The sequence below is a fragment of the Onychomys torridus genome, chromosome 7 (genome assembly GCF_903995425.1).
Source record: "Onychomys torridus chromosome 7, mOncTor1.1, whole genome shotgun sequence".
In the NCBI taxonomy this organism is placed as follows: domain Eukaryota; kingdom Metazoa; phylum Chordata; class Mammalia; order Rodentia; family Cricetidae; genus Onychomys; species Onychomys torridus.
The window spans coordinates 94,697,550-94,722,092 of NC_050449.1; the positions used below are offsets into that span (position 1 = coordinate 94,697,550).

The following is a 24,543-nucleotide window of genomic DNA, read 5'->3' on the forward strand; positions in this document are numbered from 1 at the left end:
AAGGAGTTATTAGCAGTTGATGGCCGCTGGGACAGAGTCATTTTTCTTCAAGAATATGACTACTGGTAGGTTGTCTAAGGACCAGTGGGTGGCTCTATATCTATGTACTTATAAGCAGCACTACCTAGACTCAGTGGGTTATAAAAATAAAGAGAACAAAAAATTGGGAGGGGCATGTGGGGGGGTCCCAGGAGGAGCTGGAGGAGACAGTGAGGGATAGATAGATTCACAAAATACATTATATACATTATGAAATTCTCAAATAATAAATTAAAATATAAAAGTAGAGCCCTTGAGGCAAGAATGTGGCTCAGTCAGTAGAGTCCTTGTCCTGAGTTCTATTACCACACAAAAATGTCTCAGTTGGATGATGGTTAGGCAGCACATGCAACTGAAATCTAGAAGGATGGGCTTTCAAAGCTAGTAGGCATCCTCCCGAGAGAACTCTTTGAAAGTTGAGAAGGAAGTCCCCTGAACCCTGCCTGCCAGTCTCTCCTATCACCAGGAGTGTGAGGGTTCATGCCTCTCTTTCCAGGAACTTCAAAAACCCCAGCAACTATCACTTCCGAAGCCAGTGTCTTCACACAGAACACCATGAATTCTCAGGGAGGAAAGTTAATGTGGTGCAGAAGTTTCCACAGTCTGATCCCTGGACCAGCACCATCAGAACCATTTGTAAGATGTTTAAGTTCTAGGTTCCACTCCAGGCCTACCAAATCAGAAACCCAAACGTGGGTTCTGTGTCCTGTGATTACAACCCCCTTCTGGGTAATGTCAAGCCACACTTTTGTGTAACAGCCCACTGGGGCAATGGTGAGGAGTATGGTCAAATGTCCATGTTAAATGCTGACTCCATTGTATGACCTAGGAGGGGTCTTTGTTCTTGAGATTCTGAGTCTGAAAGTGGGAACGAGGCAGGATCTGCTGTGACTTCACAATTTATAGTGAAGAATCTCAGGTATGTAACGCTTTAAAAAACATGCCTTTCTTGACTGCTTGCTAGTGACATTCCTTAGACCCCTTCCTGCTTCTTCTATTGGTCTGAGGGGTGGTGTTGGGCAGCTTTGACTCAGATACCAGGTAGGGTGTCTGCAGAGCAGGCCTGAAGTTGTTGAGAGCTTGTTCATGTCTGTGTCACTGAGAACTGTGCCCCCTTCCTGGGCTCAGAGGATCCCTCCTGCTTTATTTTCTGTGCTCTGCCCTTTCCAGGGCCTCGTGCTAACAACAAACCAAAGTGCTTGACATGAACTTCATGTTAACCCTACCTTGACCACACCAAGATGGTTGGTTGGCATTGATAGTGCTAGAGAAGAGACTCAGTAAGAGATACTGCCTAAAGAATATGACGGCAAATCAAAACTCATCCCTGTGAAAACTGAGACTAGATTGGTCATATGGCTTGAAAGACACTCATGGATAATTAGTAAACTGTGCATGTAATTGTTAATCAACTAAGCAGGGGAGATTTTGTCTTCCACTCTCCTGGCTGAACTAGAGCTCTCTGCAGACCACATGGGAATCTGTTGAAGGGTGTTCTCTCTCCCCAGCTTCTCCCATCCTCCAGGAGCCAACTTTATAGCTGTGCTTTAAGGTAAGCTCAACTGGGTCGTAGCTGTATCTTCAAGTTATGAGCCTCTTTGAAGGAGCTTCCTGCTAGTCCAGAGCTGGTAACTCAAGGCCAGAATTCCCCTGTGACAGTTTTAATTGTGAACTTGGAACAACCTAGAACCTCCAGGGATGGGAGTCTCAATAAAGCTTGCCTAGGTCAGGTTGGTCTGTGGGCATGTCTAGGGGGGGGATTGTTGTGATTATGTTAACTGATATGGGAAGACTCAGCCCACTGTGGGCAACACCATTCACTAGGCAGGAGATCTTGGACTATAAAAAGTAGAAAGGGCGCCGAGCACAAATGAGCATACATGCGTTCATTTGCTCTCTGCTCTCAACCGTGGATGTGATGTGACTACCTGCTTCAGGTTTTTAATGCTTTGATTTGCCTGCAATAATGGATTACCACCTGGAACTGTGGGTCAAATAAACCTTTTCTCCCTTTGGCTGCTATTGCCATGATACTTTATCACCACAACAGAAATGGAACTAGGATTCTCCCCAGTCATTTCCCTAGGCCTAGAGGAAAAGGCTCATACTGCCTTAGATATTTAATGAGTTTGGAGCCAAGGTTTCTGCCAAGTCCTCACATCTCCCTAGCTGTGTGTTTACAGATGTAACAATAGCCAGCTGTCTAAAGTATGGACATCAACTTCTTAGCATAGTGTGTGAGCCAAAATCAGGGTCCAGGGACACACACTCTGACAACATCTTACATAAACCCAGACATGCTTCTGCTCTTTTTAATTAGACAGATAAAATTAGCAAGGAGATTAAGGTAAAAGGAGAAATTAAAAATATTTAAATGTTAGGTGGAATTTACAAAAGTGAATCAAACAATGAACAATGAGGTACAAGGAGGAATGTAAAGAGAAACACGGACAGGACAGAGACATTCCTCGGATGTCACACAGCTTCAGCCAGTCTGCAGGCCAGGCAAGAAAGAATTCTCCCTTGCCGCCTCTAAAATTGCTGGTTCCGGGGATGTGGAAGAACATTCTCCAGAAATCCTTTCCTTCTCCTTTTCTTCAGATCTTATCAGTGATAACTCTTCAGTCAGCATCATTCTAGAAATGGCCCACACTGCATCCAATTCAAACCACTCACCTGTTTCCTTCTTAATTTGCAAACTCTTCAGAGACTGTTTTTGTTTTTCTTTAATTTTTCATTTAAGTTCCTGCCCCCCTCTTTTCTCTTCCCATTGAGCCAAGCAACAGTGGGCCGAGCAGAAAGCCAGGCCAACAGCGTATTCCAGCTCCCTGAGACCTCCCAGAGCCCAAACTCTCCCAATTCTTTTTCCTTGTTTGCATCTGTCACGAACAAGCACAGTCGTTTTATAACACAGACACACATACGTGTGCGCTTGCACACGGAAACAGGTTTTTTTTCTATTATTTTTCCAATTTGTGGTTTCTTTTTTCCTTTTTGCAGAAAATGCAAACAAAAGAAAAACAAGATTTTCAATTGAAGGTACATCTCTTCTTCAATATGAAGACATTAATCGGATTGGTTGGATCCCCATGCAGTAGTGGTCAGCAAGGTCCTTTGGCAACTGACAGAACAACATCTGGAGACTCAGGAGCTGGGTTTGATTTGAAGAAACTTCCCTACACGAGTCATGAGCAAAGGGAGATGGATGTGGGGAGGGAGGAGGGACTCTCAGGGAGGAGTACGAAAGGAGAAAAGAAAAGAACATCATTGGTGAGGGAGAAGATGGAACAGCCTGAGGCTTGTGTCTCATCCCTCCACCTCCTTCCCTTCTTCCCGGAGACAGGTAACTCCAATCCCCTTGGGTAGGAGCGAGTTCACCTTGGTTCCCAATTCATATGGATTCAGCTTCACTTCTGTTAAAAATCACCTTTCTCTATCTTTATCATCACGTGTTTGGTTTCCCATGGCATCTACGTGCTTCTGTTGCGGAGAAACGACGATTGCCCATGAGCCACGGGTCCAGTTCATTCTTCACAGATGGAAAGTTGTTTCCCAGCCAAAAAGCTGATCTTTCTTGCACATTCCACAGTGGTCAACCTCTGGTTTCCCTTTGACCTTGGTCCTTTTCACTTCCTCTCCTCCCCTGTGAATGCAAGTCTTCTCATGCCATTACTGATGGTGACTGACTCATCTGGACCCTCATCGAATGGATGCTGCTCAGAATCTTCTTCTGATGGCCTGCCAAGGTGACCCCTATTCTCAGGAGGTCTCTAGAAGGGCAAAGAAGTCAATGTTAGAGTTAGGGCAGCTTTTTCACAGTTCAAACTTATCACCAAAGGCATGCTCCCGAAAATAGTAGGGTGGGCAGAAAAACGTGCTAAAATCCCAGAATCTTAAGTGAAATTAGGTCAAGTACTTAGCAATATTTTCTTTGACTTTGTATATGTGTGAATGTGTGTGAGTCTCTAGTGGGGGGGTGTATGTACATATATGTACATGTATATGGAGGCCAGAGACCAGCCTTGACTGTTGTTCCCTAGTCACCATCCACATTGTCTTGTGTTTGTTTTCATGAGATTGTCTCTCACTGACTGACCTGAGGCATGCCAATTATGACAGTGGAGCTGGCCAGTGAGCCTAGGGGATCTTCCTCTCTCTACCTCCCCAGTGCTAGGATTATAAGTGAGTGCCACCATACCCAGCTGCTTTCACAATGATTCTGGAGATAACACTCAGGTCCTCATGCTTGCCTAGCAAGCATTCTACTGACTGAGCTATCCCCCTCGTCCCCAGCACCAAGTTATAAAATTATCCTGCTCAAACTCACGTTCTCTGTGTCCCCCTTGTCCCCCAATCTGCATGAGCCATGCCTTATTCCTCAACCATGGATCCAGAAGCAGCCTTTTCATAGTGGCATGACCCTCAGGTGGACTGGAAATTTCCTCTGACTCTCTAAGTGCACACTCTATGGGGCTTTGGTTATTTTGTGGAACTTTCTGCCTAAATTAGTGAACACCCACTGAGATTGAAAAGCTGTGGGGCTTGCCTGGTCTTCTGATGTTTCCCCCTGAGCTTCCAATCTCTCACTCTGTTTGAATTTTAATGCCATGCATTTTTAAGAAGGGTGATCTTAAAATAACTTTAAAGTATCTGCCCAAGTAGGAATCCAAAGAATATGTCTGGGATAGAGGTTCGGATCAGATTCATCTGTCAACTGTGAGAATTAATATGAACAAGTCCTTAGCTGGTAACAATGTAAAGTTCTGCCCAAGTGCATACCACATGCTATATACTATCCTATTTAAACCTTTCAGGGATGTGTTTCTCAGTCCTCAGATAGAGAAACTTCAGTCACAGATAGTAAGTTTAACAACACTCAGGTTTTCTGAGCAGGCGATGGACCACATGCATGCTTGTTAGACCATGTTATTCCATTTGTCTCTCTACAAACCAATGACAAGGGCACTACTCTTACATGTGCATTTACAGACAAGACAAGTGTCATTCAAGGAAGTGAAGCACTGAACATCACACAGCAGGTAAGCAGTGAATTCAAATAGAACAGCACCTGGTTCCCAGCCTCCTAACAGGCCTTTCAAACTCTTCTACAGGACTGCTTATTTCTTCTAAGCTCCCTGAGCCTAGCACAGGCAGGCTTTTTTGTACACGGCACACCCTGGCAGACCCTGGGCTGGGTGTCTGTATCCACAATGCCTTGGCCCTATGACTCTCCAGACCCTAACGCCCCATGTCAGCTAGCTGCAGTCCATCTATCCAAGGCTGCAGCTGCTTGAGATAGGCAAATTGCCCGTGTCTTCTATAGCAAATACTTTGAGGAAACATACTTGATATTTGAATTCACAAATTATCCCACCATCTATTTTATCGAGTTGCTCATTTTCTTTTTTTTCCCCCTCCATCTTTCATCTCTCAAGAAACAAACTGAATTGCTCCAGTACTGTGTGGCTGTGTTTTACTTTGAACTAAATCCCGTAATTTTCAGTTTGACTTTCCTTTTAATCCTCTCCTTGTCCCTTTTTTCTGCGACTTTCCCCAGACTGAAGGAACAGCTTTATTTGACTCATTCAGTTATGGAGCGGGGGAGGGGGGAAGCATGTCAAAGAAAAGTCTTAGGCAGACAAGAGTAAGCAAAGTAGAATGGCCCTGACTTGATGAACGCCCACACTTAGGCCCTCTCATCACCCAGGAGCATCCCTCTGGGTGCTGCAGGATGGGAAGGCTGGTTCTTTTTAACTTTGTTTATTTTAGTTTTGTGCTGTCCAATTGGCAAACATTCAAAATGTGTAGGAATATCTTTTTTGGGGGATCACCAGGAAATGGACCTTTACCCAACATACACTGCTGTTTAGTGGATTCAAATGGAGATGCACATTCAATCCACCAAATGGAGAAAACCCAGACTCCATCATTTATGATAAGAATAAATCTCATAGTGATAAAGCCTGACTCCAGGCATGGGCCAGAAGCCAGTCAGTGCCTGAAATCTGTCTGTCTGCACCAGAGTACAAAGCCAGGAGTGGATCTCCACTCTTCTCTCCCAGATGAAGCAACTGGCCTGGTCATAAGAAAACCCCAATTCAGCATTGTGCCTAAGATGTAACAGATGACCAGTTAACATATGTCACGTGCCTGCTGGACTGATGGGTCCTCAGCCATAGGAGATGTATATCGCAGGTCTCCAGAATCCATTCTGATGCTATCACTATGCATTGTAGCTCAGGTGTGTGTGTGTGTGTGTGTGTGTGTGTGTGTGTGTGTGTGTGTAAAAGAACTGATTTCCTGGTTTGGATTATTTCAACTGTTTGAGTACACAAGGCAAAAGAAAAATCTAAACCTGGTCCTTCTTGTGTTTCACAACCTTTGTCACATGTCAGAATCACCTGGGGAATGGTGAAATCCCCTAAGCCCTGCTCTCACCACATAGCATTAATCAGAAGCCTACAGGTGGTGTCGGTACTTTGGTCTTCTGTAGTCCAGGCTGGCCTTGAACTTGATATGGTAACTGAAGATAACCGTGAATTTCTGATCCCCTTGTCTCTACCTCCCAAGTGCTGGCATTATAGACATGCACCACCATCCCCAGTTTACACTAGAGGTTGAACCCAGGGTTTCATGTGTGTTAGGCAAGCACTCTACTGGCTGAGGCTCATCCCCAGGCATAGGCTTCTGTACTTCTTCAAGATTCCCAGACTACTCCTGTGAGCAGCAAAGGCTGAGACCTCTTTTGGCCCTTAGAGGGGAAAGGTGGGAAGAGGGGTAGATGCATATTGAACCAGCAGCTGGAAAAGCAGCCTGTGCCCCATCTGGCCTCATGTGTCATACTATTTCACAATCTGTTGAATGGAAAGATTGGAGCTGGATAAATATTTCCCAAACTGCAGTTCCATAAAAACCTGTCCCTCAAAACTATGGTTCTAGGGTATTTAATAATTTGAAATGGGCTCCTTTATCTCAGGGTTTCTCATGGCCTTTATAATGCTAATATGAGCAGTGAGTCTCCACGAGGATGATAAAGTGTGCAGTATTTCCCAAATTTATTTGACCGTGGGACCTTTTTTTCCAAGGAGAACCTATTAACATTTCCCACAACTGGTGCTGCTTTCAACATTCTGGGGGAAACGATGGACCACATGGATCTTCAAGAATCCGTCTCGCTCCCATCTTATTTGAATAATTTTATTTTGTGTTTTCCTCCACATTCCTGTGGGAGCAGCAGACTGGTAAGTAATGTAATGAGTGGGGGATGGAAGCGTGCGTGCGTGCGTGCGTACGTGTGTGTGTGTGTGTGTGTGTGTGTGTGTGTGTGTGTTTACAAGGGTTGTCCAAGTGTGAGGATGATGCCCTGCTCCACACAACCCAGCAGTCGCTGAGTCAGTGCAGTCCCCTGCCTCCGACTGTCTAAAGCGCTGGCTGCTGTGTTCTTCTCTTCTCTCTTTGGTGGGTTGAATTTATAAACTTAAATGGGGAAGAGACTTGATGATTGGAAAAATGACATATGGCTATGACTATGAAGAACTCTCATCTAGGGCCCAGACTAGATCTCTACCATCTCCTACCTTCATCTTACCAAAGTACAGCCTCACAACAAGGCTGGCTCTATATAGAGAAAGGGCTTTGACCCACATCATCTTCAGGAGCAGGGAAGGGGCCAGAACACTTAGCTCTGGGCTGGACAAAGGAGAGTCTCTTCACTTACTCTGACGTCATCTGGGTGACCAGTTGGAGGGAGGTGAAGCCAGCGGTGAGGAAGCTGTCCCTGTACTGGACCATTTTGATGGCACTCAGCCAGTCATCCACGGTGGTAAAGGCCGTGAAGTCTGGGATAGAGCGGTCAAGCAGGGGTTGGGAAGGCCTGGCGAGACAGAGGGGAACAGGTGACCTCACGGCTGAAGAGAGGGGGCACTCCAGGCTGACCCTCCTCTCCTGGCGCTGCCTCCAAAGCCAAAGGGCCATCCCTCTACTGTTAGGCATTGTCACACGTCAGTCAACAACACAAGCAGCTTGGTACAGTATTCAGTTGAAAGGAGGGGGAGACTGTACTTCTCATCCCAAGATATGGTCCTATAAAAGATGTGTATAGCCATGCCAAATCTAATGGAAACAGCTTTCTTTTTCCTGTTATCTGAAAAGCATGGCATGGAACAGCCTAGCAATGATTGTCCTTCTCTGAACAGACTTGAAGTAGATATGCAGGGAACTGAACCAGCCATCTTGACGTCAGCTATCTTGACACCACTCCAGTTTCACACCCAATTTCCCTCTAGGCCACAAGAGTTTACTTCCTGTATCTTTGCACGGCATTACCCTCTTGCGCTCTCCTTTACAAGGTCCACACTGCAGCCAGATACACTTTTCAAAATGCAGAAATGATCACATCAAAGCTGTCTCCTTGACCGTAATACATACCAAACCATTCAATGTGTGCTCACTGTTCTCAAAATGAAGATAATGCCCAATATACCCTGAGGACAGTGAGAGGCCTCATTTTTGCCCACCTTACCAGCTTCCTCAACTTCATGCTTAGCAACAGGCCCTGAGCACCTGACTCTCCTAACAGGCTGAGCACTTGCCCTTTGCTCTCATCTCCATGCTCATCTAGTCAATGTACTCTGGTCCTTCCAGTCTCATCTGCAAGATCGTCACCAGGTCCCTCTCTGCTGCAATGGAGGCATGAGCTCTGGGTGTTCTGCATAGGACCCTGCCATGTCAGCCATTAAGATCTTAATTTTACATTTTTTTATGATCATCTGATTAATGTCTGCTGTTCCTAAATTATTTTAAACTCCACAATGGCAAGGACTACAGCTTACTTGTTGTATAGAACCAGCACTGGCTACAAAGACTGGCCTGTAGCCGCCTACTACATTTTGGTTGAAAAGAGAAATTAACCAATGTGTTCACGCAAATATAGGTAAGTGAATCACAGCAGATACTGTAGCTGACAGCTGTGTTGTGCATCCATTCATATCAAATAAATCTGCCTTGTATTTTTTTTTTTTTTTTGGTCCCACAGTAATTGGAGCCTTTACCTATCTAACTTTTGGCAAAATCTTCAAGCCCACAGCTATACTGGCCTAGACTATCAGTGTAGTTAACAAAAAGGTACCTCCTGGAAACAAGATCATCTAGAAATGCTGTAGCACCAATCATATCAGATATAGTCTACTAATAGAGAGTCCGGTGCTGAGTCCACTGGCTGCCAACAGATGGTAGAAACCTGACCAGGTCTCGGAATATCTGCTCACAACAGACACTTGAAATATATTTCAGAGGGAGGGAGGATAAAAAGAAGGCAAAAATCTGGGAATGTATTCCATAGTGGATAATTGGTGCCACTCCAGCTTTGCTCCTGAGAGAGCAAAAGCTGCCAGCCATGCCCTTGGGCATGAGAACAACCACATCTAGGTATTACCCTGCTTCACTAGACTCACACAGCGGTGATGGTTGCCACAGTCTTGAGACTAGCTGGGTTCCGGATCATCTTGTCCAGGGTGTTGACAATCTCTGCAAAACGGGGCCGGCTATTTCGGTCCTTCTGCCAACAGTCCAGCATGAGCTGGTGCAGGGCAGCTGGGCAGTCCATAGGAGGGGGCAGCCGGTAGTCCTGCTCAATGGCATTGATGACCTGTAGTGGCAAACAAGAATCAAGGTGACCAGGGAAATGTGTCAGCTAGTCATTAGCAAAGATGGAGTCTCTTCTAGCCAGGTTGGCACAGGTGCCCTAATTGGTCACCACATAATTCCCACTATGTGATTTACTGTGATCTTGATTTTCCTACCTAGGAAGTAGGGACCAGATCTTGTCCCTTTGTGTCTCCTGTACTGGGTGCAGGGCCTGATAAAATTGGGTCTCTGTGAATGTTTGTGTAAGAGCAAGAGGGTCAGCAGGCTGGAGATCATTGGTTAGGAGCACTTGCTCACCTTGCAGGAGACCCAGGTTTGGTTGCCAGTGCCTACATCAGGCAGCTGTCAACCATTTTCAACTCCAGTTCAATGGGATCTGATCCCCTTTTCTAGATTCTTCAGTTACTGGCTGCCCATGGTGCACACATAGACAAAGACACAAACATACACAAATACAAATAAAAATTTTAATAGGTTTTAAGTGTAGCAGGTGGGACCAGAGAGCTGGCTCCAGTGGTAAAGAGTGTGCACTGCTCTTGCAGACGAATGGGTTTGATTCCCAGCACCCACATTGTGCAGCTCACAATGGCCTGTAGCTCCAGAACTCCAACTCCAGAGAGATCCAATATTTATGGCCTCTGAGGGCACCAGCACTGCTGTGTGTGTGCACACGAACACACACACACACACACACATGGGGGGGGGAGACAGAGGGAGAGAGGGGGGGGGGAGGGAGGGAGGGAGGAAAGGTATAGGAGCTAGGCATGGTGCACACTTTTGTAATTCCAGCAATTTAAAGTCTGATGTAGGAGAATTCTGAGTTCTGGGCTAGCCTAGGCTATATAAGAAGACTTTGTCTACAAAACAAGAAAACAGAAGGTATGGAGCTCAAATCTGCCTTCCTGGAAGCAGGTGGAAAAGAGCAGTGACAGATTATGCAGAAACTTGGTGAACTAGTTATTTATAGATATGCTCCAAAAGCCTGAGATGGCCTCATTCTTTCAGTCCCGAGGGAAAAGGAAGGGAGGAGATGAATCAGCATTGCAGGTCCCACTCCATGCCTGGACCCCTCAGATGCATCCTGTGCGAGGTTGCCCTAAGCATCCTGAGACAGCAACATGGAAAGGACTGGAGGTCAAGGCAAACAAACTCTTCAGTGTGGTGACAACAGCCCACAAAGCAAGGTGGGCTCACAAAGTGAGTAAAAACCTCTAATCCAGTGTGGGTGGCTTTCAGTGTGGTGAAAAAAACTTTGCGAAACTTTTGGGACCTTTCAGTGTTTTATTTTTCAGATATGCATGTGTTTTCACATTTTACTTCTTAATTCAACTCACGTAAGTCAATTTTGCCTGCTATGCACTTTCTATATCAGGGAAACAAAATCACAAACGACCCAGGTTCTAACCATAGGATTGTAGGAGGGCACACTTACAAAACAACAGAAAGCCGGAATCCAACCAGCCTTTAAAGAGACAGAGCCATTGAAATGGAAATAAGCTCACACTACCCTCTCAGGCAAAAGGGTGGGATGTCTAACTGTACTGCATAGTCTTGCTTTCATAAAAAACAACAAGTCATAACATAACAGAGCCCAGCAACTGCATGACGACCTTAGTTGGATATACACTGTGGGGCAAATTTCAGTCACCTCTGGGCAGGGAGGAATACAAATGTTCTTGATGCTTTTCATCTTGCTTGTTTGTATTTTATTGTCTATAATAATTGTGCATTGATTTTATACTAAACAGGTGAAACACCTTAAACAACAAAGGAAATTATTTGGAGTTCAGTGATTTTCTTATATTTTACCTCAATTAAAAAAAATCAGATTAATTTCAACTGATTGTTCTTTTCTTTCTGACCTTGTAAACTGGTTATTAGAGATAATCAGCACATTACTTTTTCCATTTAATATGGTGGAAAATTAGCATACACCTCATATTAGTGTCACTACTATATAAAATGATGAGTGACTGGGAACACTGTCTTTTGAAGAGTGTATTGTACTGACTCATATTTATCTCCTTCACCCTTTTGTCAGTCAAATTCCCTTCCATCCTCTGTGGAGGACATTATGGCCCTATTTCCCCATGAGGAAATGGTGAAATAAGCAATGTGCCTGAGATATGAAGAGTAATAGTAACACACACAGGATACCTGCCTTTAAGGTGTCTGTAATCTAACCCTAGAGGCCACAGCACTCAGCTGGAGCCTTTGGGGTATTCACGGACTGAAACACAATGGAACTAAACTAAGGGATGGAACTAAGCTAGGGGATCCATGAGAATCAGTGACTTGCATTGTTCCCATTAACCTGGCTCATTGACATATGTCCTTTTCTAACTCCTTCCAGGCAGCCAGACTAAGGGGCATGGAGTCTCCATTCACTGTGGAGACAAGTGGAATTGTCCATTGAGTACTCAGAGCTGCTTTCTCAGGGTCAACCTAACGTCAAGCTAGGTGAGGCTAGCTGGAGGGGTGAGAGTCCAGGTTCCAAGTCCCATGGGGTCTTCTACACAAGGTAGTGGAAGGCATTAGTATTCCTCTAAATTCCTGGCACTACTGTACAAACCAGTTTTCCCCAGAAGCAAATCAACTCTCAATATCTCAGTGGAACAGCGCTCAGGAGCACTCCTGAGGAACACTTCACTGTGCTGCGCTGTGGACCCAAGCACTCCAGACAGGGCATCGGGAGAATGGGATCCACGTATGTGCCAAATCTTCTGCCCATGAGCTGTAGACCTAAGCCATGTAGCCATGTTGATAACCGCCCTGATGTTTGTTTTGGCATTTCCTCCACTTGTTTGGCATGCTTACCACACTTCTTTTGAAGAGGATATCAAAACGCCATTAGCTCCTGCTCCTCAGAAAGGTCAGTCAGGAGCAGAGGCTGTGTTGTGAGAATACTACATAGGGACTGGAGGTGTTGGCCAGTGGATCTTGGGTGCAAATTATACTTCTTATCTATGAAATCAAGGGATAGTCACTGGATGGGAAACTGCACAGTGGAATGCTAGAAAGACTAGATGACAGAGTGAGAGGGTACATGCTGAGCTCTGCACAGATGACTGACAGAAAAGTCCTCATCATGTGGAGGGTGTTATTACCACCACTTTTTTAGTGGACAGCTTCTCAGCAAGTAGGGAGCCACTACTGACCATTTGGGAGGTCTAGGAAGGTAGTGTTTGAAATCATCAAGCACAAAGTAGAGACACATTGGGACCATACTCCATTTCTCACCCTTTTCTATAGAGGACAACCATGGGAACTCTATTCCCATATTCATCTTACAAAGTTGGACTTCATCAGCTATTTCTTCCAGATGATTTTGTTGCTATTATCCAAGCTGATACCCAAGCACTGATGCTTCTAAATTCTTTACAGTTTGTACTAATTACATTTCTCATGGCTAAGAGTGGACAGAAGCAACTTAAGGCAGGAAGGAACTATTTTGGCTTACAGGTTCATGGAGTTAGGGTCCACCGTGCCAGGGAAGCCATGACAGAGGGCAAGGTCAGCTGTTGCTTGCTACATAGTACCACCCAGGAAGCAGAGAGCTTGGGCTAGAAGGGAGGTTGCTTATGACCCTCAAGGCCTGTTTCCTAGTGAGCTACTTCCTTTAGCTAGACCTCAGCTCCTATAGGATTTATATTTTCCAAAACAGCGCCACCATCTGGAAACCAAATGTTAAAACACATGAACCTATGAGGGACATTTCACATTCAAACTCTAACACTCTTCTTATGATTTAGATATGGACACAAAGGTCATGTGTTCAAGGCTTATTCAGTAGTCTATAGTGCTAGAGGGAGGTGGTATAACCTTCAGAAAATGTGACCTAGCTAGAGGAAGAATCCATCACTGAAGACATGCCTTGGAATGGGATATTGGCAATCTGGCTTCTTTTCCCCTTTCTTTTTGTTTCCTGACTCTGCTAGTTGATGAACATCTTCCTCTGCCACATGCCACACCACCCTGATGTTCCATCTCACAAAGTCCTGAAAGCCATGAAGTCAACCAACTGTGAATGACATGTCTAAAATGAAAATAAAATAAAAAATAATAAAAACCCCTTCTTCTCTTAATCATTTCTCTCAGGTATTTTGTTATAGAAATGGAAAGCTGACTGACATGACTCTCAACTGAAAAGAAAAAAAATGCCTTGGTCATCCACTGGTGTTTGGGCAGCTTTTACCTGCTGGTATTCATCTTTGAGGTGATTTCACTTAGGAGATTTTTATTTTCTTTTTTCATTTTTTGTTTGTTTGTTTGTTTGTTTTTGTTTTTCAAGACAGGGTTTCTCTTTGTAGCTTTGTAGCCTGTCCTGGAACAGGCTGGCCTCGAACTCACAGAGATCTGCCTGCCTCTGCCTCCCAAGTGCTGGGACAAAGGGCATGTACCACCACTGCCCAGTGAGATTTTTATGCTCTTTTTAAGGATCTAGAGCTTTCCTAAATTTTTGGAGTGCATATAAATCGTAGTTATTATTAAAGTATCATTAGATCAAAGACATTATTTAACCTCTATTAGGACTTGGAGGTGATTCTTTGCCACCCTGCCTTTCTTATAGATATGGAGAGTAGTGTGGAGAAAGTCAACATGTCTAACTGTGACAAATACCAAGGGCTACATTTGAATTGTATGGGAATCCCACGTCCAAGGCCCAGGATATCTTGCCAAGCAGTAATGAAGATCAATTAGTAGGAATTCTAAGTGCCTTGTTCGGCTCACAGCAGGGTGAGGTTTATGAATATGAAGAAGAGTGGAGTTCAAGGCCAGCCTGGTCTACAGAGCAAGTTACAGGACAGCCAGGGCTACATAGAGAAACCCTGCCTCAAAATAGTGGATATTAGCACAAGATCAGATGGCATTTCAAGGGGAAAGAAAGAGGGAGGTATTGGGGTAGGTATGAGAAGCAGTCTAGGCAACTTAAGCTGAGCTCACTGCATGGTCTGCTATTTCTTCTGAACACCCCAAAAGTCCAGTGTAATTAAACATCCTAGGGCCTAACCAAAATGTTGAGATAGGAGAGGAACTTCCTGTGTTCACATGAGCCCAGAGATAGTAGGTCTGTGGTTGAATCAGACCCAGGAGGCTATAGAAAGTCCTAAGTGATAAAGAAAGGAAGAAGAAAAAATGAGAGAAAAAAGAGAAAGTCCTAAGTGTTCTCAGGGTTATATGATATGAAGTGAATATAGCCTCTCTGGAAAGTGAGAAAGTCCCTACCTCAAATTCTGGGTTGAGTTCTTGGCTGTCCCTGAATTCCTATTTCCTGTAAGTGAGCTGGAGGTGGTTGGTACCTCCTCGACCCTGAACTGGGAAGAGTGAAGTGGAGGAGCGCAGAGCAGTGGAGGAACCAGGGCAGAAGGGGTTAAGTTGAGCTCTGATGTTTCAATGAAACTGCAGCTCCTCTCCACAGACTCTGCCACTCTCATTATCTCTGTCAATCAGATCCAAGCAGCAGAAGTTCCAAGTTGCTCTCTCTGGCTGACAAACTCTCTGTACATGTTCAAAGACCTTCCTGGGCTCCAGAAGCCCAATTACCAGCACTCCAACTTGCCTCTGCAATTCTCTTCCTTAAAGCCTTTTCAATTGTCATCTGGAAAATCCTTCACCGCCACCACCTCCATGCTTTCTGATGAGTGTGACTGCAGCCCAGCCTCGGGGAGCCCCTCCTGACTCTCCCCCAGGCCAGGTCCCGGGGGCTTTCTGAATGAGCATGATGTCACCTCCTGTTCCCATTAGGAGCAAAATTGCACTTGGAACAGGGGCTTTATTTTGGAAAAATACAACAAAATGAGAATTATCGACTATTTTGCAGATGTTCACATTCCCTCTGAGTCTTCCCTCAAACATCAAATATCCAGGAAGCTTCCTCCCTCCTTCTAAATGCTCCCCAAACCCTCAGTATTTGCCACTGGACTGTAAACCCTTCACGAGTAGAGTCAGCAAGTGCAATGCTTTAGTCACCATTAGCATGAGTTGACTGTGTTGAATGAATGATTTGGGAATTCTTGAAACCCAATGTCAGAAATTCTATTTGTTTTCAGCACAGGTGAATGCATTGCCTGAGAATATCTCAAGTGTCAAATCTTGCTTGTTGGTTTTGTAATCTATTCTGTGTGAGCTGAATTGTTCTTTATCGGATTAAGGTCTCTGGGTGGGGACAAGATGGGTCTGCTTTGTCTGGCTAGCATTTTTCACTTAGACAGTATAAATGGAAGCTGTGTGCAGCCGATTTCATAAAAGCAGCCTCGTTACTGTCAGCCCCACCACTGATTGGACACACTACAGGAGCAGAGGCGAGGTGTGGCTAATCACAGATAATAGAGGACCTCGACACCACCTGGTTGACATCAGGACTTGGTTAAGGACGAAATTGTTTTATCAGTTCTGAACTGGAGCACTCGGCGCACACCAGCGCCAAGTACTGCTCCACAATCACCCCGGACCCTCTTATAATTTTGCTGGGAAACTGTAACCTTTCTCATTCTTCTGAGAAAATCTACAAAGACTGTCTGGGGCAGTTTTCACAAGCTGAGCAGTGCCTCAGAGGCCACCCATGCATGGATGTGCTTACAGCGCGACTGTAGGAGCTGAATGAATTGGATCTATACTGGGGACCGCCCTGTGTCTTCCAGCCTATAACCTTGGAAAGAAAAGAACTGTCCCCAAGGAAGATGGAAGAGGAGACAGGAGGCACACACATTTGCAGCCTTTGAGCACCAAGGGGAGAGTGGGCATTCAAAACACAGAGGAGTGGTCAGGGAGGATAGCCCAGGTCAAAGGTGGTATTAAAGTTCAGGCAAGACTTTCGATTGGAATCTTATCAGACACACCCAATCACCCTCAAAACTTTCATCACTCTTCACTTTGAAGCAAATTTCCCACCCAGAAAGAACATCACCACAATGACTCACTTATCGAATGTTGGTGACTTCTTCCTTCCGTTCTCACCCTCTCCACAGAGGGCATCCTGGAGGCAGGTTGATGACCTCCTCATAAACAGGGCCCTACTCCTGCAGCCTGCCTGAAACTGACTATCTTGGGAAGCTTTCTCACCACCTCCTATGCTGATATTAGCACAGGCCCAACAAGGCTGGAGTCTCAGGGAAGAAGGCTCCTCACACTGCTTCTCTTTAAGTTGATGGCAAAAGTTTCAGAGACTGTAACTTGCTTGGAGCAACACAGCTGTTGTGGGCAGTGCAGGATGGGGACTCTGGCCATGACATTCAGACTACCCTCTCTTTCTGATCCCCATCACATTCATGGAAGCCTTGGCACTCATAGCATGAGGTCTGCTTGAATAAGTGTTTATGGCAATTAGATGTGGCTGATACTTACATCTTGATTGGACATATCCCAGTACGGTCTCTCTCCATACGACATCACTTCCCACATAACGATTCCGTAGCTCCAGACATCACTGGCTGATGTAAACTTGCGGTAGGCGATGGCCTCTGGAGCTGTCCATCTCACAGGGATCTTTCCTCCCTAGAAGAAGGACAAACCAAAGTTGGCTCAAGACAGTAAAAGGAAACAAGGCACACATCTTACTCCACACCAAACCCTGCACTGCCTAGCTTGTGAATCAGAACAGCCAGGAAAATCCTTGACCAGTAAGCAAGAAACATTGAAGAGTGTCTACTTAGAAGAGCTAAGGGGGACCAGCAAGGCCTATACTAGCCCCATGGGCATTCTACACATGAAGGGGACGGCAGTGATGGACTTAAGTCACCCTACCCTGATACCCTAAACTGACTCTACCATTAGTGCTGGTAAGGCAGTGGGAGGAGAGAGTACAGCCATTCTAAATCACTAGAGCCTCATCAGATTGGCTACCTGTGGTACAAGTTATGGTTGTCATTGTCTCATGTCAATGGAAACACCACAGATTTGAATTGAGAGGAAACACAATGAACCCAAAGGAGTGAAGGGGCATAATTTCTGAGGAGCCTCCTACAGAAAAGACACACCAGCTGCACCTCTGCCCCTGTTCGTATTGTGTTCCATCTCTGAGGGAAGGTTTACCTAGCTCCATGTCCTGCTTACAGTCCTGGGTTGCACTAGGTATGAGGGATTCTGGCCTGTTTCTATGCTCGTCACCCTAGCTGTCCTTCAGCAGAGGTCAGGATCCAGGAGATAGGAGATCCTGTTTCCAAAGGGTTGATCTGTTTTTTTGTTTTGTTTTGTTTTTTGATTTTCTTCCTCTTTCTTGTCCTGAGTACCATGCTGGATATTTCTAATTCAGTTTTCTATTTAGCCCTTAACTTGCCTCTAGACCTGGTCAGCACTGCTAAAAGGGCTGAAATCCATCTTTGCCATCCCTTAGTCAGTGAATAAGCAAACAGAACCTGCCCTTTCTGCGCCCTATTTGAGGAAGATCTGGGGTCTAAGAAAAGAGCCACCCAGAGAGGATACAAACTGCTGTCAGGGTGCATGGATAGTGAGGAGGCAGACAGAAAACAGAAATACCAAAGGTAGTTAACGCACTTGAAATACAAGGAGGGTAGGATAGAGGTTAGCTGTCGGAGTTCTGCCCATGTAACCAGGGCAAGTACCCCACCTCTCTGGGCTCCTGGTCATGAGCACCTGTGCAGTCTGGTCACATCTCACAAGCGGCTTCTCTTCATATAGGTCTGATGCTACACTGCTTGTGTGTTAACTACTGTCTTCACTTGAGAGCAAGTCATCGACCAGACAAACTTCCTGCAGAAGAGACATCCAGACAGAAAAGGGCTCAAGGAGCCTGGCCTAGCCCAGGCCATGACTGCTCAGAAGGAAGCAGAAGGTGGTGAGGGGGGACAGAAAGCAAGGGATTTTCCCTCCACTCACACTGACTCGGACTTCACATGTTAATGTGATCCGCGTCAAAGCTGCCGCCCAAATACACCATTCCCTAGGACACGCGTGACCCTCTTTTTCTACCCATCATTCCAATGACCAGTTCTGTGCCTGGGTAGTGAATCACTCCATTATCCTTGAAACTTGGGGAATCAGGCAATGGAGGCTGCACCAAGGGGCAAAAGACCCCACTTTCTCCCCCCCCCCCCCCAGTGCTCATGTGGCAGCTGTAGGTGGCTAACTTTTATATTGAGCCCTCGTACAATCCATTCAAATCACCAACATCTAGGGTGGAGTTTAGCAGAAATGCCTCAAACATGTTTAAATGGTTAATCTACAGGAGATGGGGAGAAGACACAGTAAACAGCAAAATGCATTTTTTTTTTAATCTGACTTCCTCTCCAGGGCTGGGAGGAATAAAGGCCACGTAGCTTGGACCTCCCCCGGCACATGTCCAGCTTTCTGCAAGGAAAACAGTCCTGATTTCCCCTGGGGATTCTGGCAGGCTTTTGTGGTGGGAGATGTCCTCAACTCAAATGCCAGAAACATGACAAATGCCTGGAGGATAGAATTAAGCTGCCCTGCAAGGGATGCTCTGTCCTCACCATCCCCAGAACACAACTGCATTTACTGGCTTTAGCAATATGGTACTCATGACTGGGAAGAGAGAGAGAGAAAATCCATCTGATGGACCAATAACTACCAAACACATAAATGTCAGCAGGTGGTAGCTCAGAGACACTTGTTCTATGTTGCCCTTGAGGGAGGGGTTGTTGCAACATCATGAGATAGCCTGGGCTTCTCCAAAGGAAAAGGGGGGTTGCTTTTTTTCAAATACTTGAGTTGGGCCAGGGTGATAGGTCAGGCAGTAAAATGCTTGCCTTGCCACCACGAAGACCCAAGTTTGATCCCTAGAACCAAAATAAAGATGTGGTGGTGTGTGCTTGTAAAACCAATACTGGAGACGGGCATATGCCTGGGGCTCATCACTGGCCAGCCTAGCCTACTTGGTGAGCTCTAGGCCAATAATAGACCTTGCCTCAAAGTACAATGTAGACATCTGAGTAAAGTGAGATCAGAGAGATCAGGAGGTGGTGTGTGTGTGTGTGTGTGTGTGTGTGTGTGTGTGTGTGTGTGTGTGTGTGAAAGAGAGAGAGAGAGAGAGAGAGAGAGAGAGAGAGAGAGAGAGAGAGAGAGCATCCATGTGAGTAGGTACTTATCAGTATGTGTGTGCAAGACTGAGAGAGAGGGAAAGAGGACTAGGCAGAGAGAGTCCATAAGTAAAGGAGACTTGGGGCTTGCTTGTCTTTTGTGTGTGTTTGCTGGGGAGGGGTGAGGGATGAGAATGTAGTTCTGAATTTCAAAGAGATGATTTGCGAGTCTGGAAGTGTCCTCCTCTGCCAAATCTGGAGCAGACCCCAGGGGCTGTCAGTGACAGCTGTTGAGCTGCTCCCTCTCGCATGTAAAGTGGCAGTGCCAGGTCCACCGGCAGGGAGCCTCGAGCCCTCCTGCCACCTTGCACTGCTGGGCCTCACTGAGCATGGAGCTTGGCCTGTCAACACCACTCTCTCCACCTCAGCAGGTGGCTGTGCCTTCCAGAAGAGCCACCCAGGACAAGGAAATGACGCTTGTCACGGCTAGCTCTTCTCCTTGGCTGAAAAACCAGGGGTGCACTGACCTCTAAGGCAGCACAAAGGGAAACATGAAGTTAGGGAAGCATGGGGTGGGTGTCTTCCTTCCTGAGGAGCTTACATTTCCCTTCTGTTTTTTTTTTTTTTTTTTTAACACCTTGGCTGCATTGCCTTCTGATGCTCATCGGTAATTACAGTGATGGCTATGATTACTTAACTTGTCTTCAATTATGTGATAGGGAATCTATTAGGTTAGAGGATGCTGACCAGCCCCATGAAGGGACCAAAGCAAAGGAGGTGGATGGCACTGCAGCAGGCAGGGTGTCCACAATCCAGGAAGGTCTTGCTGCTAGAAGAGGAAATCTGGACCAGAACCAAGGCCAGTGCATCCACAGTCTGCAAAGTGTTGTCAGGGTCCCTTACCCTCCAATGACATTAAGAAAGGGGCAGAGACGAACAGTAGCTTCCTCTATTGGATGGCAGGCAACACAAAAGAATTCTTGTGCTGAAGAATGGATAGATTCATTAGGAAGAAATCAGCATCCTTGTGGACAGAGAAAGACTGAAGAGACCCTCAACTCTGGGCCAAGCTTTGCACAGTACTCTGACTCACTTCCCCCAGGGATGCTGAGGGTGCAGGTCTACATTCTGCAGGCGATGCTATGTTATTCCTGTTCATCTTTGCCATTACCAAATACCTGACAGAAACAAGTTTCCAGAGGGATTGTTTATGCTGGCTCACAGCTTCAGAGGTGTTGATCTCTTATGATGGGGAGAAGCAGAGCTGAAAAGTCACTTCACAGCAGACAGGAGACAGAGCAAGGGCCACACAGGAAGGGGCCAGGGTAAGGGACAACTTCCAGTAACCAACTTCCTCCAACTAGGTCCCATAGAACAGGCATCTATGCCGTGCCAACTCTGTTCCCAGCAGGGAACTGGGGACATAGCAGTGATGAGACCCAACTCCAGCTTTAAGAAGCAAAGTTTATCCCTGTAGCCACTCAGTCAGTATACTGTCTTGTCACAGTCAGCACAGATACAGCACACACCCTTTGTCTTCTAATCTACCCTATTGGGAAGTTTTCCAGGCCAAGCTATGGTCTCAGGACTCATCCTCTGATGAATACTCATCTCTGAGAAGCTTCTGGGTGACTGGCATGGTCATGGTATCTCTCTCCACCATATTCTGTGAAAAAAGTCTCTTTGGGATTATACAGGAATCCAGGCACTAATGAATATTGACCAGGGTGATCATAGACTTATTCACAAAATACTGGAATCATGGTGCAGGCATCTCTTAAGGTTTGGAAGTGGCAGGTTTATGACAAGAATATCACACAGTGGATCTGAATTTCATAAGCCCCTCTGCTCCAAAAGGTTTATAACACAGGAAATATGTTGGAATTTTAATGGGCCAGGTATATAACCCATGAAGCATGTTATTGTTATTGTTAAACAAGGACCTACTAAAAGTTATAAGTCAGACTATGTCACCCACAAGAAGATATGTCCATCTTCTAACCTGTCGTCATGACATTAGGGTTCTGGAGGATATAATCAAGTCAAGATGAGGTCGTCCTGCATTGGAACTGGCCCTAAATGTAATGCTAGCTTCTTTACAGGAAGGTAATGTTCATATATGGCAGTACAGAGGGGTGATCACCCTGTAAAGATGGAGGCAGAGATGTGAATGGTATATCTACAAAGTTACGTAAGGGACAGGTGGCATCTAGGAATGAGACATGAGAAGAGATTCCTTTCTGTGGCTTTCAGATGGAGCATTGCCCTGACTAAATGGGAACCTTGGTCTTCCAGCCTGCAGATCTGAGAAACTGAATTCCTGTTATCTAAAGTCGGGTGGTTCTACTTTCTTACAGCAACTACAGAGAGCTAATGCATGGACTACACACAGCTGTGCAAGGCAGCTGTTTAAAGTCCCTGTGCCAATCTCTTAGGTGGCAAATTCTTCCAAGATACTGTTATTAGAGAGTAGTAGGTAGGATTTGGGGATAAGGGGTACTGCCGACACTTCATATCAAAGCCTCTTAATTAATCTTGGGCCCCTGTAATGTTTATTCAGTGCTGTTCATCAGACCAAGCCACAGTCCACACCATGGAGGGCTCTTCCCTAGAGTCCAAAAACCTAGGTGGCAAATTCAGCCCTGAGAGCCACACTAGACATACCCAACACTGAAGGCAAAGCCAACAGTCCTCTCCACACCCAAGTGGCCTAGCCCAGGAGTGCTCAAGCTTGTCTGCCCATTATAATCACTCAGGGGAAGTCTTTATTGTCTTTGTAATCTGGGACAGTTAATCCTAGGTACTTCTTCACTTGTGTTGAATTTCTGGGAGTGATGTCCAAGGATTGGTAGGTTTAACAGGAATCTGAATTAGAACAGAAGCACTGGTAGATAGTTCTAATATGTAGACACAAGTAGCCTCTGAGACCACAGAAGGGAGTGTCAGCCTTGGTTAGCAATGTCTGCAGTGGGTGAGGGAGCAGGTGGCTAAGTATGCATGGTAAGTATCTGCCAGTCCTGCACTAAATCTCACAAGATCTTAAAACGCTGAAAAAGGAAAGGAGGGCAAATTTGCCTTGAATGTCAAGAGTCACTCTGGAGTAGGCAGATTGGACACACCCCTTGGGGCAGTGACCATCCTGACTGTAGTTGACCAGCCTGGATGAGGCAGCCACCCATGAAAGCAGCTCTGTGCAGTCCTGTGTAGACAAGTTGGGGCGCAGATGGGCCCTGTCTTCAGAGCACATCTATGTGACACACACCCCCTCCTGTTCCTCAGTCACTGTCTGCTACTTTCGACCAAAAAGTCTGAAGTGAGCCTATGTGCTAAATGAGAAGAGTATTTCAGAATGAATGGCCGGCTTTAAAGGTGCTGGTAAGCACACCAACCCTTTTTTTTTTTTTTTTTTTTTTTTTTCAACCTATTAAGTCAAGTGATTTTTTTTTTTTCACTAGATAAGCCCAGAATCAGTCAAGGACAGGAAGTTTCTGCTTAGAACTATCTCTCTACCTTTGTGTCTTCCCAGCTCCTAGCAGCCAGTGGAAAGGGCTCCTCCTGGCTGTTGAATTGCAACTGAACCTATGGAACAAAGAGGTGCTCCTAGGATGCCAGGAATTTGCAGGTAAACAATCTCTCCACCTTCGGGAAGAGTTCATCTGGCCCTGATGCTGCCTTCCTTCTAGAAGCCAGGCTCTTGTTAGAGATGCTGTAGTTTATTTCCTTGCTAAGGATTATGATGCAACCTACAGAGAAGAAGAAGGACTCCATGAGCAGTGGGCTGGCTGCTGGGACAGGCAAGCTTCTGGGAGGACGTTCTTGTTTGTCTTGCAAATAACATACCTCAGCAGCCCAGGAGAAGGCTGGGAGAAAAGACAACCCAGAAAAAAGACACCCAGCCTTGGTGACTGCAAAAGAAACTGCTTATAAACAGAATGTTTTTCAAAGCTTTTCTTGAAGCATTAGTCGCGCCCGCAAAATGAATGACACAATGTATTTTGTACAAGTAATAAAATATGTGATTTGAATAACTACAAATGAAAAGATTTACAGTCGGTGGGCTCCTGGCTGCCTCTCCCCTGAGCTTTGTGTGTGCCGAAACCCTTCTGCAAGATGCTGCAGAAGGTAATTGCAGCCCAAACATCATTTCCCAGCAGCTAGAGAAAGGCCTATTTGGACATAAATTAACTAAAAATATGCGGGTGATAGTGTGTATTTCATGTGTGAAGAACAGAAAGGCCACTTGGTGACGTTTCCGACTGGGAAAAAAAAAATCTCAGTTCTGAACCAAACAGATGAAACAGAAGTCGTTTCTCTGCAACACAGTGACAGGAAAACAGCTGGCTTTTATTACCCACCCCCAAAACAGCCCCCGCCGCCCCATCATTATTATCTTCCAGCATTCAGCACTTCTTGAGTTTACAATTTAAAAGAAAGAATGGAGAGATGAGGGGTAAATGGTTCCAAAGCTGCCTTCATTCACTTGACAAGTACATAGGTGGTGGTAACTCTCCTGCTGGTCTGGATCAGTAGTAGAGCAGAAGGAAGAAATGTGGCTTCTGCCCTGAAGGGGCACTGCCCAGGGAAGCCAGCAGTGTGGGCTCAGTAATGGTGGTGCAGGCAGGTGTTCTTCTGCATGGGACCCTGCTAAAGCTGGGCCCTGCTTCAGTACTTCTGAAGAACCATCTTGTGTCAACTGGATGAAAGGGATCTAGATTCTTTGCATTTTGCCTTCACAGATGGACTGCTAACTGATAACTAGACATCTTACTGGGAGCTAGACATCTACTGAGGAGTCTAGTGAACAGTTCTGGACTTCCATGCTATGGAAACAAAATGCCCCCATTTAGTGGTTAGGGACTATGAG

At 45.6% G+C, this 24,543-nt stretch overlaps 1 protein-coding gene across 3 annotated transcripts in view; it reads right to left on the reverse strand.

The window, feature by feature from the left end:
* Positions 1–2,320: 2,320 nt before the first annotated feature.
* Positions 2,321–24,543, reverse strand: part of Ephb1 (EPH receptor B1) — a 394,573-nt gene continuing 372,350 nt past the window's right edge. For 2 of the 3 annotated variants that reach the window (XM_036192519.1, XM_036192518.1), the window contains exons 13-16: positions 17,029–17,178; positions 9,492–9,685; positions 7,757–7,912; positions 2,321–3,809 (exon numbers count right to left, since the gene is read on the reverse strand). In XM_036192519.1, coding sequence (XP_036048412.1) covers positions 3,701–3,809; positions 7,757–7,912; positions 9,492–9,685; positions 17,029–17,178 — 609 coding nt within the window. In that variant the 3' untranslated portion in view covers positions 2,321–3,700. The remainder of the gene's footprint in view (positions 3,810–7,756; positions 7,913–9,491; positions 9,686–17,028; positions 17,179–24,543) is intronic. The other variant, XM_036192520.1, reaches the window with a different exon arrangement.